The following is an 18,147-nucleotide window of genomic DNA, read 5'->3' on the forward strand; positions in this document are numbered from 1 at the left end:
CGGAGTAATGGGATAAATAGCTTACACACTCCGAGTTCTGATTATCTTGCATATTGTGTAACCTATATACAACTGCTTGCTACTTTTGGAGGCAAATTTGATTGAAGAAAAATTCGATCCTCTGTTTTTGTTAATATCCGTGTTACGATTCAGGACGATACGTTCATATCCGTGCAACGATTTAGGAGGAGACATATATGTCCTTGTAAATATTGTAGCCAAAGCTGAAAAAATGCTTTTGGGTTAGCAGGGGGAAGGAATATTTTCATGAGATTGTTTTAACACCACCCCCCCCCCCTCCCCAACATAAAAAAAAATCAAAGTTTTTTTTTTTTAAATTTGGATTTTGCTAGGATTTTACGTACAACTAATTAAAAAAATTCGATTTGATTGAGAACCTTGTTCCAGATGTACATAGACATTAGGTTAAAACTGTATTCTAAATGTCTGTTTGAATATTGTAGTTATTTTTGACATTTTCATTGATTTCATGTCCACTGACTCCATGTAACACGTGACAGGTAGAACGCAGATTTGACCTGTTTTGAACATGATGTTACTTTTTTTGTGGTGCTTTGATGTTCCATAATTACCTAATCTTCAAAATATGAATGTATCCTAAAGGTCTATTTAATATCACAGTTGTCATTTATAACATTTTGAATAATTTCATGTCCACTCACACAGTGTAACATGTGACACGTAGAATGCTGTTATGACTTGCTTTTAACATGTTTTGCTATTGTTTCTGTTTTCATATTCCATAAATAACCTAATCTTTAGATTGTAAATGAAAAGTTAGTGTATGTATAACATTCTGGTTGTTATTTCAAATATTATGAATATTTTCATGTCCATCAATATTTTTGTAACACGTGACACCTACAACAACATGTTTAACTAGTTTGAGCAAACTGTAACAACTTTTAGGGATATTTTTAACATGTGTCAGTGTTTCTGTTGAAGTGTTATATTTTATTTTAGGGTTTATACTTCTTGTGGTTACTTAGCAGAAAGTATCAGTTTTGACTTTTATGATGTTTGAGCGTTTTGCGACATTACGTGACACTGCATTCAAGATTTGGCTCCAAATGTACTTTTAAAGACTGATAATGCTTCTGCAGGGTCTGTTTACTAGAAATAAATCATTACCAGTTGTATGAAATGATATTAATGGCTTCTGTGGTCAGTTTTGTTGCACATGTGGCTTTTCTCAAAATTGGCGTTTTATGGCATATTATCAAACCGTACACATTTCCCAAATGCACAAACCATTCTTTTATTACACAAATGTGTTCATCAAAGACTAATGTATCACTTAAAACACCAAAAAAAAATCAACTGAAAAGGTTTAGTTTGTCACAAATGTCCAAGCACCCCCCCAGCACCTTTTGGCAAAGCCTCATTTACAAACTTCCATGGTTTGATGACCTTCACACATCTGCCAAGTATGGTTGACCCTCTTAGCATTTCAAGGTCACAGCAGGGTCAAATTTGTGCTAAAAAGTAAGAAATGAATTTTTTTTCAACGTTTATCGAGCTAGAGCTTTAAAACTGGCGGGTTTTTATAACCTTCAGACACGAACCAATCGGTCAGCCCTTTTCAAATGTCACGATCAATTTCGAGTTAAATAATGAACAAGTATAATTACCTTCAATGCAGAGCAGAGTGTAATGACTCTGTGTGTGTTTGTACATGTATTGATTACGGATGCATGTTACTCGCGACGAAAGTGAGTTGTAAAAGGGTTGCTCTTCTTCCAATGAAAAAAACTAATATAAAACGAGAAAAAACCCACCATAATTCCCTTACACACGCTGAACCATTTAATGGGAACTCAAGTTCTCGCCAAACTATTGCTGATTGTATACTAAAAAGTGGCTAATTGTCAGAGGTGTTGCCTCCTGTTGGTTCTGTGTGTAAACAACATTTCCATTTGATGACAGTTAGAAGGTGTACACATTAGCCAAATATTCACGCAATAATAGCCATTATTGTGTCTTGTATTCAGACATAGATGAGTGTGTGGGTGCCCCCTGTCAGAACGGTGCTAACTGTGTAGATCAGGTCAACGGCTACCTGTGTCAGTGTGCACCTGGTTATACAGACCTACAGTGTCAGACAGGTAAGTGATAACAATTCATTCTCTGAGCAGTGCTGACATCATTCTGATCATCATCGCTCCACGGCTATCGCCAGTTATCTCTCTGACCGGACGCTAAAGTCCTACGCGAATCTATCAAAACAAGAATACAGAGTTATCTCCCATATGTTGTTCGCGAGCAGTGTTCGCGAGACGAAAATGATTGCAGATTGGCCGACTTCGACAGTGATCTCCGTTCTGTTCTTCACAGTTATTAGAAAGACATCGTTCTAAGGTCAAAACAAGTCGAAATTTTGGGACTGCTGCCGGAAGGAGACCGTAATATATGGTTACATCACGTCAACTGGTTACAGAAAAAATCGTCTGCTCCAGCGAGTGCCGAAACAAAACGGTTGATTATCACGTGACATTTTTGCCATATTTAGAGTTGTGTGCACAGTAAATACAGCCGCAAAAAATAGCTCGCTTGAAACTGTCTTACATATCATATCATGACAATTCCTTTGTAATTTAAAAATTGCACAACACCATGAAAAATCATTATCGACGATCGCGAATCTGCTTACATCCATAACACATTACGAAAAGATCTAAATATGTAAAAAATCGATTTCCTCGCCAGACAAGGAAACTCAAGGCATCCTGTCAGGGATAGAATGAGCCGAACTCATTTTGACCTGAGGTCAGCATGTGCTGACATTTGATACGTTTTTCTGTGTACGTTCTGTCAATGTGCACCTGGTAAACGTTCTTTTCCCGTCTTTATTTGCACACACTAAGGTGTAATCTATCTATCTATCTATCTATCTATCTATCTATCTATCTATCTATCTATCTAGCTATCTATCTATCTATCTATCTATCTATCTATCTAGCTATCTAGCAAAACGCATATTCACACATTTTGATGCTTAAAACATGGTAGCCGGCAATGGTCGTGAAACGTGTAATTTATTGCCTGTTTTGAACACGCTTGACACACACTCAAAGACGGTTGTGAGTTCGTACATATAGTAACAAACAATGCAGACAATAGTGCCTTTATAATTCCTGCTTCCAGTCTTAGAGCTTTATCAATTCAAGCTATTCACTCTTCAAACTTTACTTCCAGACATAGACGAGTGTGCGAGCAGCCCTTGTCAGAACGGAGGCACGTGTCATGATGACGTCAACTCTTACACTTGCGTCTGTGCTCCTGGATACTCAGGTGTTAACTGTAATGGAGGTGAGATGTTACCTGTTATGGAGGTGAGATGTTACCTGTAATGGAGGTGAGATGTTACCTGTTATGGAGGTGAGATGTTACCTGTAATGGAGGTGAGATGTTACCTGTTTTGGAGGTGAGATGTTACCTGTAATGGAGGTGAGATGTTACCTGTTATGGAGGTGAGATGTTACCTGTAATGGAGGTGAGATGCTACCTGTTTTGGAGGTGAGATATTACCTGTAATGGAGGTGAGATGTTACCTGCAATGAAGGTGAGATGTTACCTGTACTGGAGGTGAGATGTTGCCTGTACTGGAGGTGAGATGTTACCTGTACTGGAGGTGAGATGTTACCTGTAATGGAGGTGAGATGTTACCTGTAATGGAGATGAGATGTTACCTGCAATGGAGGTGAGATGTTACCTGTTATGGAGGTGAGATGTTACCTGTAATGGAGGTGAGATGTTACCTGTTATGGAGGTGAGCAGAGCCTGAATTGGATTGTAAAAGTGATTGTGAGGTATCTACTGTATATACAGGAACTCTTTCGTCAATGCATGGGAGTGTATTGTGTGTCGAGGCGGGCAAACTTTTCTGCGTTTTCTCTGGAGCTGTTTCTGTTTCTTGGTATTAATTCCGCTGTGAAAAAGCTAAAAGAAAATCCACGATATTAAACCAAACTGATTTGTGTCGTATATGATTGTTTAAGTGCAGGTGTCAATGCAGAATGTGCACAGCGTCTCAAAAAGGGTGTGAGGGTTCAATGCAGAATGTGCACAGCGTCACAAAAAGGGTGTCAGGGTTCAATGCAGAATGTGCACAGCGTCTCAAAAAGGGTGTGAGGGTTCAATGCAGAATGTGCACAGCGTCACAAAAAGGGTGTCAGGGTTCAATGCAGAATGTGCACAGCGTCTCAAAAAGGGTGTGAGGTTTCAATGCAGAATCTGCACAGCGTCTCAAAAAGGGTGTGAGGTTTCAATGCAGAATATGCACAGCGTCTCAAAAAGGGTGTCAGGGTTCAATGCAGAATGTGCACAGCGTCTCAAAAAGGGTGTGAGGGTTCAATGCAGAATGTGCACAGCGTCTCAAAAAGGGTGTGAGGTTTCAATGCAGAATCTGCACAGCGTCTCAAAAAGGGTGTCAGGGTTCAATGCAGAATGTGCACAGCGTCTCAAAAAGGGTGTGAGGTTTCAATGCAGAATTTGCACAGCGTCTCAAAAAGGGTGTGAGGGTTCAATGCAGAATGTGCACAGCGTCTCAAAAAGGGTGTGAGGGTTCAATGCAGAATGTGCACAGCGTCTCAAAAAGGGTGTGAGGGTTCAATGCAGAATGTGCACAGCGTCTCAAAAAGGGTGTCAGGGTTCAATGCAGAATGTGCACAGCGTCTCAAAAAGGGTGTCAGGGTTCAATGCAGAATGTGCACAGCGTCACAAAAAGGGTGTCAGGGTTCAATGCAGAATGTGCACAGCGTCACAAAAAGGGTGTCAGGGTTCAATGCACAATGTGCACAGCGTCTCAAAAAGGGTGTGAGGGTTCAATGCAGAATGTGCACAGCGTCTCAAAAAGGGTGTTAGGGTTAGGGTTCAATGCAGAATGTGCACAGCGTCACAAAAAGGGTGTCAAGGTTCAATGCAGAATGTGCACAGCGTCTCAAAAAGGGTGTCAGGGTTCAATGCAGAATGTGCACAGCGTCTCAAAAAGGGTGTGAGGGTTCAATGCAGAATGTGCACAGCGTCTCAAAAAGCGTGTGAGGGTTCAATGCAGAATGTGCACAGCGTCTCAAAAAGGGTGTGAGGGTTCAATGCAGAATGTACACAGCGTCTCAAAAAGGGTGTGAGGGTTCATTGCAGAATGTACACAGCGTCTCAAAAAAGGGTGTGAGGGTTCAATGCACAATGTGCACAGCGTCACAGAAAGGGTGTGAGGGTTCAATGCAGAATGTGCACAGCGTCACACAGGGTGTGAGGGTTCAATGCACAATGTGCACAGCGTCACAGAAAGGGTGTGAGGGTTCAATGCAGAATGTGCACAGCGTCACACAGGGTGTGAGGGTTCAATGCACAATGTGCACAGCGTCACAGAAAGGGTGTGAGGGTTCAATGCAGAATGTGCACAGCGTCTCAAAAAGGGTGTGAGGGTTCAATGCACAATGTGCACAGCGTCACAGAAAGGGTGTGAGGGTTCAATGCAGAATGTGCACAGCGTCACACAGGGTGTGTAGTTTCCCACTTCTAACATTTCTCTCCGTGTCTGACTGACATTTTGATCTGACAGATGTGGACGAGTGTGTGAGTGCCCCCTGTCAGAACGGCGCTACCTGTGTAGATCAGGTCAACGGCTACCTGTGTCAATGTGCACCTGGTTATACAGACCCACAGTGTCAGACAGGTATGTACGTATTTTAACCTTGAACAGTATTTTGACTAATTATAGAATAATAACAGCCGTGGCATACTTGCTTGAAGTGGCATTACGCCTGACGCTGAATGCGTAATCCAGCAAAACATTTTCTTTGCAAGTTTTGTCAAACGCATGTGTCGAAAGAATTGACTATTGTACACTATTTTCTCTTTGGACTGGTAACAGTCAGTACTCATCATTTCCGAGGTTGATTAATATTTGGCAGTAATGCAAGCAAATACGTCGTTTTACAAAAACTGAAACATTTTGTTCTCACTACATTTATACATGTGCGTGCTGTCGCTTTGGGTCAAATTGACAGAGTAGTTTCCCTTGTTTCCAGACATAGACGAGTGTGTGAGTGCCCCCTGTCAGAACGGTGGTACCTGTGTAGATCAGGTCAACGGCTACCTGTGTCAATGTGCACCTGGTTATACGGACCTACAGTGTCAGACAGGTAAGACAGGTGTGTTTTCTTTTTCTTGGGCAGCACAGCTTATCGATTGACAGAGAATAGGCTTTCAAGAGCATACCTTTCAATATCGTCATTCCCGAGTAACTAAAGTAGGAACATTCCTACCTTCTTTATGTCGAATTTGTACTGTTGGTCTACTTGTTCGAGTGCTCAAGTCAATAACACTGAATATTAGTAAAAGTAGTTAAATGCAGCATGAATTTTACTGTCAGATGTAAGTACCTTTGATGTAAAGTCAGATGTAGGTAATCCTTCGTGCATGGTAGATATAAAAGGAGATGCATTATTTTGTGTAACTCTTGTGACATATGTCCAGACCAGTGTAACTCTTGTGACATATGTCCAGACCAGTGTAACTCTTGTGACATATGTCCAGACCAGTATAACTCTTGTGACATATGTCCAGACCAGTATAACTCTTGTGACATATGTCCAGACCAGTGTAACTCTTGTGACATATGTCCAGACCAGTGTAACTCTTGTGACATATGTCCAGACCAGTATAACTCTTGTGACATATGTCCAGACCAGTATAACTCTTGTGACATATGTCCAGACCAGTGTAACTCTAGTGACATATGTCCAGACCAGTATAACTCTTGTGACATATGTCCAGACTAGTGTAACTCTAGTGACATATGTCCAGACCAGTATAACTCTTGTGACATATGTCCAGACCAGTGTAACTCTTGTGACATATGTCCAGACCAGTATAACTCTTGTGACATATGTCCAGACCAGTATAACTCTTGTGACATATGTCCAGACCAGTATAACTCTTGTGACATATGTCCAGACCAGTGTAACTCTAGTGACATATGTCCAGACCAGTATAACTCTTGTGACATATGTCCAGACCAGTGTAACTCTAGTGACATATGTCCAGACCAGTGTAACTCTAGTGACATATGTCCAGACCAGTATAATTATTCTGTTTCACTACATTCTTGTCACCTTATAAGAATCATTTACGAATTGTGTATATTCTATAACCATTGTGCTTTTTGTTTCTGCACGACGTCAAAGAGAACCGTCAATGACCACCTGTGTTCGTTACAATGTCACGTGGTCACGAACTGAAACGCACGTTCACATCGTTCCAGACATAGACGAGTGTGCGAGCAGCCCGTGTCAGAACGGAGGCACGTGTCATGATGACGTCAACTCTTACACCTGTCTCTGTGCTCCAGGATACTCAGGTGTCAAGTGTAATGGAGGTGAGTCTCCAGTAACACCCATCGCATGACGTGAGTACTCAGTGACAGTAGACTGAGTGTTCCCAGCGCTGTGTTGTTGTGTCAAGCTTAGCCTTGGTCGTATGTTTGTTGTATAGTTGTCTTCAAGTCAGATGGTGAAAACAAACTTTTCTGATTGATTTGCAGATGTGGACGAGTGTGTGAGTGCCCCCTGTCAGAACGGCGCTACCTGTGTAGATCAGGTCAACGGCTACCTGTGTCAGTGTGCACCTGGTTATACAGACCTACAGTGTCAAATAGGTAACTTGCATGAAGTCTTCCAAGTGTAGATTGCGGCTTGATATTTCCTGTTGGTGAGGGTATACAGTCCCAACAAACAAGGGACATGTTAAGAAGTAGAGTTTCCTCGATCATTTGCGTGAACCACTGGTAAGTTTGCTTCACCGAACATTTGTATTCCTCTGTTTATCCTCTCGTTATTTTCAGATATCGACGAGTGTGTGAGTGCCCCCTGTCAGAACGGTGCTACCTGTGTCAGTGTGTGAGCGCCCCCTGTCAGAACGGTGCTACCTGTGTCAGTGTGTGAGTGCCCCCTGTCAGACCGGCGCTACCTGTGTCAGTGTGTGAGTGCCCCCTGTCAGACCGGCGCTACCTGTGTCAGTGTGTGAGTGCCCCCTGTCAGAACGGTGCTACCTGTGTCAGTGTGTGAGCGCCCCCTGTCAGAACGGTGCTACCTGTGTCAGTGTGTGAGTGCCCCCTGTCAGACCGGCGCTACCTGTGTCAGTGTGTGAGTGCCCCCTGTCAGACCGGCGCTACCTGTGTCAGTGTGTGAGTGCCCCCTGTCAGAACGGTGCTACCTGTGTCAGTGTGTGAGTGCCCCCTGTCAGAACGGTGCTACCTGTGTCAGTGTGTGAGTGCCCCCTGTCAGAACGGTGCTACCTGTGTCAGTGTGTGAGTGCCCCCTGTCAGAACGGTGCTACCTGTGTCAGTGTGTGAGCGCCCCCTGTCAGAACGGTGCTACCTGTGTCAGTGTGTGAGTGCCCCCTGTCAGAACGGTGCTACCTGTGTCAGTGTGTGAGCGCCCCCTGTCAGAACGGTGCTACCTGTGTCAGTGTGTGAGCGCCCCCTGTCAGAACGGTGCTACCTGTGTCAGTGTGTGAGCGCCCCCTGTCAGAACGGTGCTACCTGTGTCAGTGTGTGAGCGCCCCCTGTCAGAACGGTGCTACCTGTGTCAGTGTGTGAGTGCCCCCTGTCAGAACGGTGCTACCTGTGTCAGTGTGTGAGCGCCCCCTGTCAGAACGGTGCTACCTGTGTCAGTGTGTGAGTGCCCCCTGTCAGAACGGTGCTACCTGTGTCAGTGTGTGAGTGCCCCCTGTCAGAACGGTGCTACCTGTGTCAGTGTGTGAGCGCCCCCTGTCAGAACGGTGCTACCTGTGTCAGTGTGTGAGCGCCCCCTGTCAGAACGGTGCTACCTGTGTCAGTGTGTGAGTGCCCCCTGTCAGAACGGTGCTACCTGTGTCAGTGTGTGAGTGCCCCCTGTCAGAACGGTGCTACCTGTGTCAGTGTGTGAGTGCCCCCTGTCAGAACGGTGCTACCTGTGTCAGTGTGTGAGCGCCCCCTGTCAGAACGGTGCTACCTGTGTCAGTGTGTGAGCGCCCCCTGTCAGAACGGTGCTACCTGTGTCAGTGTGTGAGCGCCCCCTGTCAGAACGGTGCTACCTGTGTCAGTGTGTGAGTGCCCCCTGTCAGACCGGCGCTACCTGTGTCAGTGTGTGAGTGCCCCCTGTCAGACCGGCGCTACCTGTGTCAGTGTGTGAGTGCCCCCTGTCAGAACGGTGCTACCTGTGTCAGTGTGTGAGTGCCCCCTGTCAGAACGGTGCTACCTGTGTCAGTGTGTGAGTGCCCCCTGTCAGAACGGTGCTACCTGTGTCAGTGTGTGAGTGCCCCCTGTCAGAACGGTGCTACCTGTGTCAGTGTGTGAGCGCCCCCTGTCAGAACGGTGCTACCTGTGTCAGTGTGTGAGTGCCCCCTGTCAGAACGGTGCTACCTGTGTCAGTGTGTGAGCGCCCCCTGTCAGAACGGTGCTACCTGTGTCAGTGTGTGAGCGCCCCCTGTCAGAACGGTGCTACCTGTGTCAGTGTGTGAGCGCCCCCTGTCAGAACGGTGCTACCTGTGTCAGTGTGTGAGTGCCCCCTGTCAGAACGGTGCTACCTGTGTCAGTGTGTGAGCGCCCCCTGTCAGAACGGTGCTACCTGTGTCAGTGTGTGAGTGCCCCCTGTCAGAACGGTGCTACCTGTGTCAGTGTGTGAGTGCCCCCTGTCAGAACGGTGCTACCTGTGTCAGTGTGTGAGCGCCCCCTGTCAGAACGGTGCTACCTGTGTCAGTGTGTGAGCGCCCCCTGTCAGAACGGTGCTACCTGTGTCAGTGTGTGAGTGCCCCCTGTCAGAACGGTGCTACCTGTGTCAGTGTGTGAGTGCCCCCTGTCAGAACGGTGCTACCTGTGTCAGTGTGTGAGTGCCCCCTGTCAGAACGGTGCTACCTGTGTCAGTGTGTGAGCGCCCCCTGTCAGAACGGTGCTACCTGTGTCAGTGTGTGAGTGCCCCCTGTCAGACCGGCGCTACCTGTGTCAGTGTGTGAGTGCCCCCTGTCAGAACGGTGCTACCTGTGTCAGTGTGTGAGCGCCCCCTGTCAGAACGGTGCTACCTGTGTCAGTGTGTGAGCGCCCCCTGTCAGAACGGTGCTACCTGTGTCAGTGTGTGAGCGCCCCCTGTCAGAACGGTGCTACCTGTGTCAGTGTGTGAGCGCCCCCTGTCAGAACGGTGCTACCTGTGTCAGTGTGTGAGCGCCCCCTGTCAGAACGGTGCTACCTGTGTTAGTGTGTGAGCGCCCCCTGTCAGAACGGTGCTACCTGTGTCAGTGTGTGAGCGCCCCCTGTCAGAACGGTGCTACCTGTGTCAGTGTGTGAGCGCCCCCTGTCAGAACGGTGCTACCTGTGTCAGTGTGTGAGCGCCCCCTGTCAGAACGGTGCTACCTGTGTCAGTGTGTGAGTGCCCCCTGTCAGAACGGTGCTACCTGTGTCAGTGTGTGAGCGCCCCCTGTCAGAACGGTGCTACCTGTGTCAGTGTGTGAGCGCCCCCTGTCAGAACGGTGCTACCTGTGTAGATCAGGTCAACGGCTACCTGTGTCAGTGTGTGAGTGCCCCCTGTCAGAACGGTGCTACCTGTGTAGATTAGGTCAACGGCTACCTGTGTCAGTGTGTGAGTGCCCCCTGTCAGAACGGTGCTACCTGTGTAGATCAGGTCAACGGCTACCTGTGTCAGTGTGCACCTGGATACACAGACCTTCAATGTCAAATAGGTAAGTTTTATGAAGTATGTGCGAATTCAATTGTATAACTGTTTGACATTTCTGTTGGTGAAGGGTTGAAGCAACCAAGCGGCATAATAAAATAAATTAAAAAAATGGTAAGTTATTTGAAAGTTTCATTTATGACAGAACAAAACACTACATTCATAACATTAGATTTGTGATGAAATGTTTTGTGACGTCATAATTGTAACGTTCCAATAACAAACCTTTCTTTTATTTTTTTTCTAAATTTCTAAACGTTCCCAGTCTATCTGGTTTTGGATTTAAACGTTCCCAGTCTATCTGGTTTTGGATTTAAAGGAGTGGCATGTTTTAAAGTCTATTTTCCTCGATTTTGTTCCAGAAACCACCGACAAATTTGCTTCACCAAAACCTGTGAATTACTCTTTGTGTCTGATGGTTTACTTTCAGACATAGATGAGTGTGTGAGTGCCCCCTGTCAGAACGGTGCTACCTGTGTAGATCAGGTGAACGGCTACCTGTGTCAGTGTGCACCTGGTTATACAGACCTACAGTGTCAGACAGGTTTGTTTTATGAAGTATCTCCGAAGTGAACTGCTGCTTGAAATTCCCTGTTGGTGATAGGATAAGAATGTTAAGAAATAAGCATTAACTTTTGATGTCTTTGACCATTTCCGTGACTCGTTGTCATGCTTGCTTAACAAGATTTATCTTACTTCACTGCATTTTCTTTTACGTCGACTGATTAATTTTTCAGACATTGACGAGTGTTCGAGTGCTCCCTGTCAGAACGGTGCTACCTGTGTAGATCAGGTCAACGGCTATCTGTGTCAGTGTGCACCTGGTTATACCGACCAACAGTGTCAGACAGGTAAGAAACAAACCATTTTTTACCCAGAGATAAATCATTATTTTCCTGCGTCAGGAGACAAAAGAAAATGTCGAAAAGATTGCAGTTTTGGAATTGTTTCAAAGTTATATATAAGTTGTCGACAAAGTTTAGTTTCTAAATCAAAATGTGTTTGGTGGAAATGTACCAGAAGAGTTAATTTTGAACGTTTTTTGGACTCCCTTGAGTATAAGGAGAGTCAAAGTAGTGAGCAGTCAGTGTCAGGCCCGCCGTACCACTCTCCATAGTCGAGAAACATGTCCTCATGGTTTCGTCAAAACCTTTTTTCAAGAAAGAGCCTCCAAATTTCACACACTGGAAGGTTCGGATAATTTTTAAACTAGATGAAAGTTTTGTGCGCCCGCATTAAATTTTACGGTCAAAACAGGGTCATGTTCAGGGTCAAAAAAGTAACATGACCTTTTTCTCAAACTTTTCTGAAGAAATATCTGTGAAACTTAACACACTTTCAGGGTTGGATTACCTTCAGATATTCATGATACAAGTTATATTGATTTTCGTCCAATGTCAAGGTCATAGCGGGGTATAATTCAGGTATAACAAGAGGGAAATGACCTTTTCTCAAACGTGTTTGAAGGAAAGTCTCATTCACAAACCTTCTGATCTTCTATTTTCCAGGCCTTACTCGAGTTTGATTGACTTTCAAATTCAAGGTCACAGAGAGGTCAAGTTAGAGTCAGAAATGAAAAAAAGAGTTTTCTTCAAATTTTGTAGAAGCTCAATCATTGAAACATTGCACACTGTTAGGGGTTGATGACCTTCAGACATGACCCGATTTTGTTTGACCCACATTAAATTTCAAAATCACGAAGAGGTTCAGTTCTTGTAGTTATCCAACCTCTCCAAACTGTTCAAAATGCTGCAGCCCGCATCATCTTTAGGTCAAAGAAAACACAGCATGTCACTCCCCTGCTATACACACTCCACTGGCTGCCGGTGGAACAGCGTATCAAGTACAAAGTCGCTTGTCTGTGTTTCAAGGTCTTCTCAGGAAGTGCCCCTCAGTACCTTTCTGAACTCCTGTACATATACACCCCATCACGCACACTCAGATCATCCGCTGACACCAGGCTACTGAAAGTTGAACGCTTCAACAGGAAGCAGCACGGAGCAAGAAGCTTCTGTTGTGCTGCACCACCACTCTGGAACTCTCTTCCCTTCTATGTCAGACACTGCACCTCTCAGCTCTTTTAAACAACAGTTGAAAACTTTCTTTTTCACAGAATATTACACCAACCTGGCCTAATGTCTTCTTCATTCCATTTCTGCACATACTCCTCTCCCATAAAGTTGTTATGATTGTTGAGAGTGTTAGCTGTGTATGTTTGTATATATATATAGTGTGTGTTGCATATATGATTATTGTGTGAACAGTACATGTGGTGATTTGTGTCTGTATGATTAATTTGTTTTATGTAGGTTGTACTTATAATTGTTCTATTCTGTATATATGTTCTTTTGTAAAGGGCCCAGAGCCATAGGTTAGGCATTTAAAAATGTCCAGTTATTATTATTATTATTATAAGAACGTTTTTGTGGCGAGGTCTTTGCAACGTCATACACTTCCAGTGATTGCAGACAGCCAGACATGAACCAGGTCTGGTATTTCCTTGTCAAATTTCAAGGTCACAATGTGAACGAGTTCGGATTTATCCGAATTAAATTATAATTTTCTTGAATATTCATAGAGCTTGATCAGCAAAATATGATTCGTTTCTGATTTAGGTTACACATAACAAGGGTGAGTTGTATGAGCATTTGTTTCCAAAGAGTTGGTCAGTTGAAAGTCACGCATTGAATGTCTTTACAAAGAATCTTGGACCTGAGACGTATGAGTATTGGTCATTCATGTTGCCTCGTTTATTTCCAGACATAGACGAGTGTGTGAGTGCCCCCTGTCAGAACGGTGGTACCTGTATAGATCAGGTCAACGGCTACCTGTGTCAGTGTGCACACGGTTATACAGACCTACAGTGTCAGACAGGTAGGAACCAGTATTCAAGAAATCATCGATTTATAAATGTATTTAAGTCATCAAACGAGCATGCAAGTGTTGACAAATAAGAATTAATTCCTGCGTCGATTTTTGACGGGAAAGAAACCAAGCTGATTTCTGATGTTTAAATATTTGCAAGCCCATTGCTAAAATATGTTTTCCTTTGTTGCAAACGGCCGCTGTGAGGCCATAATTATGCTGGACACGTTTGTAGGGACGATGTTGCAGATACAATTTATATTACAAGATGTCCGTCTTATCCTGCACGTGTGAGTCGATAGCTTCACTGTATAGTTATACCAGCAGCCCTCAAAGTCCAAACAATTGTGCACTAGCCAAAGGCTAGTTGTTCTGAACATGTACTAGCCAGAGAGCAAACTTTACTAGCCAAACCAACAATTAGTTTCAGTATCCTTTACTCGCATTTGGCGAGTAGATTAACATATCTACTCGCCAGTTAAGCTTACATGTTTCTACTCGCCATGGCGAGTAAAATACTCGTTGTTGTCTTTCTGTCCATTGTTTTGTGTGGTGATGGTAATGATTCGTTGTTGTCTCTCTGTCCATTGTTTTGTGTGGTGATGGTAATGATTCGTTGTTGTCTTTCTGTCCATTGTTGTGTGTGGTGATGGTAATGATTCGTTGTTGTCTTTCTGTCCATTGTTGTGTGTGGTGATGGTAATGATTCGTTGTTGTCTTTGTGTCCATTGGTTTGTGTGGTGATGGTAATGATTCGTTGTTGTCTTTCTGTCCATTGTTGTGTGTGGTGATGGTAATGATTCGTTGTTGTCTTTCTGTCCATTGTTTTGTGTGGTGATGGTCATGATTCGTTGTTGTCTTTCTGTCCATTGTTGTGTGTGGTGATGGTAATGATTCGTTGTTGTCTTTCTGTCCATTGTTTTGTGTGGTGATGGTAATGATTCGTTGTTGTCTTTCTGTCAATTGTTGTGTGTGGTGATGGTAATGATTCGTTGTTGTCTTTCTGTCCATTGTTGTGTGTGGTGATGGTAATGATTCGTTGTTGTCTCTCTGTCCATTGTTTTGTGTGGTGATGGTGATGATTCGTTGTTGTCTTTCTGTCCATTGTTTTGTGTGGTGATGGTAATGATTCGTTGTTGTCTTTCTGTCCATTGTTTTGTGTGGTGATGGTAATGATTCGTTGTTGTCTTTCTGTCCATTGGTTTGTGTGGTGATGGTGATGATTCGTTGTTGTCTCTCTGTCCATTGTTGTGTGTGGTGATGGTCATGATTCGTTGTTGTCTTTCTGTCCATTGGTTTGTGTGGTGATGGTCATGATTCGTTGTTGTCTTTCTGTCCATTGTTGTGTGTGGTGATGGTAATGATTCGTTGTTGTCTTTCTGTCCATTGTTTTGTGTGGTGATGGTAATGATTCGTTGTTGTCTTTCTGTCCATTGTTTTGTGTGGTGATGGTAATGATTCGTTGTTGTCTTTCTGTCCATTGGTTTGTGTGGTGATGGTGATGATTCGTTGTTGTCTCTCTGTCCATTGTTGTGTGTGGTGATGGTCATGATTCGTTGTTGTCTTTCTGTCCATTGTTTTGTGTGGTGATGGTAATGATTCGTTGTTGTCTTTCTGTCAATTGGTTTGTGTGGTGATGGTGATGATTCGTTGTTGTCTTTCTGTCAATTGTTTTGTGTGGTGATGGTCATGATTCGTTGTTGTCTTTCTGTCCATTGTTGTGTGTGGTGATGGTCATGATTCGTTGTTGTCTTTCTGTCAATTGTTTTGTGTGGTGATGGTAATGATTCGATGTTGCCTTTCTGTCCATTGGTTTGTGTGGTGATGGTAATGATTCGTTGTTGTCTTTCTGTCAATTGTTTTATGTGGTTACCGCTACCTTGAGATCAGATAGTATGTTCTTAATACTTTTCCAGACATAGACGAGTGTGTGAGTGCCCCTTGTCAGAATGGTGGTACCTGTGTAGATCAGGTCAACGGCTACCTGTGTCAGTGTGCACCTGGATATACAGACCTACAGTGTCAGACAGGTATGTATAAGGTGGAGTCTGTTTTCTTCGAAAACTCTGCGGTTCTTAAAAATAAAATGTAAATTACATAGCCACAATTTCAAATCTTCTTTTACCCCTCTGTTTAACCGGATCCTGAAATGAGGCGCTGCCACCCCAATTGTCGGATCAATGAGTCTTCTCAAAAATGGTCTGCCTGGCAATACAACTGCGCAGGTAAAGTGAAGGAGGCCGATGATTGACTGAAGCTCTCTAAGGGTGGCTTTGGTTTTCTGTAACAAGTTCTGTATCTCTTGAGCGCACTTCTGCAGTTTATCCAGAGGTAGTCTTACTTCATGGGCTAGTGAGTCGATTTCATACCCTACGCAAGACATAGTTGTGTTGGGTGGAAAAGTTTTTTCTGGTGCCATTGGTAGTCCAATGTCACAGCACATGGCTGAAAATTTGTTCAGCTGAAATTGCCCAACTTCTCTCGACACGGAAACCAGAAAAAAATCATCTAGCATATGTAGCAGGTTAATGCCTAGCTTTGTTTTGCCTATCCCTTCAATTGCGGTGCTACATGACTCAAAGATCTGACATGAGGATGAGCACCCCATTTGTACAGCCCGATCGACATAGTACATACCATCCCAGCAAAACATGAATAAGTGATGAGCACCCCATTTGTACAGCCCGATCGACATAGTACATACCATCCCAGCAAAACATGAATAAGTGATGAGCACCCCATTTGTACAGCCCGATCGACATAGTACATACCATCCCAGCAAATCATGAATAAGTGATGAGCACCCCATTTGTACAGCCCGATCGACATAGTACATACCATCCCAGCAAATCATGAATAAGTGATGAGCACCCCATTTGTACAGCCCGATCGACATAGTACATACCATCCCAGCAAAACATGAATCAGTGAGGAGCACCCCATTTGTACAGCCCGATTGACATAGTACATATCATCCCAGCAAAACATGAATCAGTGAGGAGCACCCCATTTGTACAGCCCGATCGACATAGTACATATCATCCCAGCAAAACATGAATAAGGGATGAGCACCCCATTTGTACAGCCCGATCGACATAGTACATACCATCCCAGCAAAACATGAATAAGTGATGAGCACCCCATTTGTACAGCCCGATCGACATAGTACATACCATCCCAGCAAAACATGAATAAGTGATGAGCACCCCATTTGTACAGCCCGATCGACATAGTACATACCATCCCAGCAAAACATGAATAAGTGATGAGCACCCCATTTGTACAGCCCGATCGACATAGTACATATCATCCCAGCAAAATATGAATAAGTGATGAGCACCCCATTTGTACAGCCCGATCGACATAGTACATATCATCCCAGCAAAATATGAATAAGTGATGAGCACCCCATTTGTACAGCCCGATCGACATGGTACATACCATCCCAGCAAAACATGAATAAGTGATGAGCACCCCATTTGTACAGCCCGATCGACATAGTACATGCCATCCCAGCAAAACATGAATAAGTGATGAGCACCCCATTTGTACAGCCCGATCGACATAGTACATACCATCCCAGCAAAACATGAATAAGTGATGAGCACCCCATTTGTACAGCCCGATCGACATAGTACATACCATCCCAGCAAAACATGAATAAGTGATGAGCACCCCATTTGTACAGCCCGATCGACATAGTACATACCATCCCAGCAAAACATGAATAAGTGATGAGCACCCCATTTGTACAGCCCGATCGACATAGTACATATCATCCCAGCAAAACATGAATAAGTGATGAGCACCCCATTTGTACAGCCCGATCGACATAGTACATACCATCCCAGCAAAACATGAATAAGTGATGAGCACCCCATTTGTACAGCCCGATCGACATAGTACATATCATCCCAGCAAAATATGAATAAGTGATGAGCACCCCATTTGTACAGCCCGATCGACATGGTACATACCATCCCAGCAAAACATGAATAAGTGATGAGCACCAAAAATTCACCAAATCTTCTGGCGAACGAGTGGCCAGAGATCAGGAAATTAGCCCAAGCTTTATTTTCTTCGAGTTCGACTCCCGCACTATTACGAAGGCACGCCATCACGGAAAGCGTCACTAGAAAACCCGTGAGTTCACTCGAAACAAAGTTGACAAAATACCAGCTATTCGTGAATGGAATTGAGCAAACTTACACGACTGGTACTAACTAGCAACAAAGAATAAGAAAAAAATACTCAACGCTGGAAAGTCGGTAAAACGGCATAAAACGCCACCAAATTTCGAAGAGCTGTATTTTCGCTTGTAGCTGCTTTCGAGTGGTGGGCGGAAGTGACCTTTTAGGATTTGCATCTTGGTTAGTTAATGAAAACTTGGATTGGATATGGATTTAACATCTTACTGCCTACTCATAGAATTTAAAAAAAAACCATCAGAAATATTTTTCCACATAAATTATATTCAGGAAAGCTATTCAAATCCCGAGAAAGGGCGATTTCATGCAAGTCAGTCCCAGCACAAACTTCAAAGCGTCACGTC

The 18,147-nt window shown here is 44.1% G+C and overlaps 1 protein-coding gene across 6 annotated transcripts in view; it reads left to right on the forward strand.

The window, feature by feature from the left end:
- Nucleotides 1-18,147, forward strand: part of LOC138952106 (fibropellin-1-like) — a 75,026-nt gene that overhangs the window by 47,703 nt on the left and 9,176 nt on the right. For 3 of the 6 annotated variants that reach the window (XM_070323699.1, XM_070323701.1, XM_070323704.1), the window contains 10 exons: nucleotides 2,013-2,126; nucleotides 3,217-3,330; nucleotides 5,585-5,698; nucleotides 6,054-6,167; nucleotides 7,289-7,402; nucleotides 7,568-7,681; nucleotides 11,161-11,274; nucleotides 11,468-11,581; nucleotides 13,491-13,604; nucleotides 15,512-15,625. In XM_070323699.1, the coding sequence (XP_070179800.1) occupies nucleotides 2,013-2,126; nucleotides 3,217-3,330; nucleotides 5,585-5,698; nucleotides 6,054-6,167; nucleotides 7,289-7,402; nucleotides 7,568-7,681; nucleotides 11,161-11,274; nucleotides 11,468-11,581; nucleotides 13,491-13,604; nucleotides 15,512-15,625 (1,140 nt within the window). The remainder of the gene's footprint in view (nucleotides 1-2,012; nucleotides 2,127-3,216; nucleotides 3,331-5,584; nucleotides 5,699-6,053; nucleotides 6,168-7,288; nucleotides 7,403-7,567; nucleotides 7,682-11,160; nucleotides 11,275-11,467; nucleotides 11,582-13,490; nucleotides 13,605-15,511; nucleotides 15,626-18,147) is intronic. The other 3 variants (XM_070323700.1, XM_070323702.1, XM_070323703.1) reach the window with 3 other exon arrangements.

Source organism: Littorina saxatilis, linkage group LG17 (genome assembly GCF_037325665.1).
Source record: "Littorina saxatilis isolate snail1 linkage group LG17, US_GU_Lsax_2.0, whole genome shotgun sequence".
In the NCBI taxonomy this organism is placed as follows: domain Eukaryota; kingdom Metazoa; phylum Mollusca; class Gastropoda; order Littorinimorpha; family Littorinidae; genus Littorina; species Littorina saxatilis.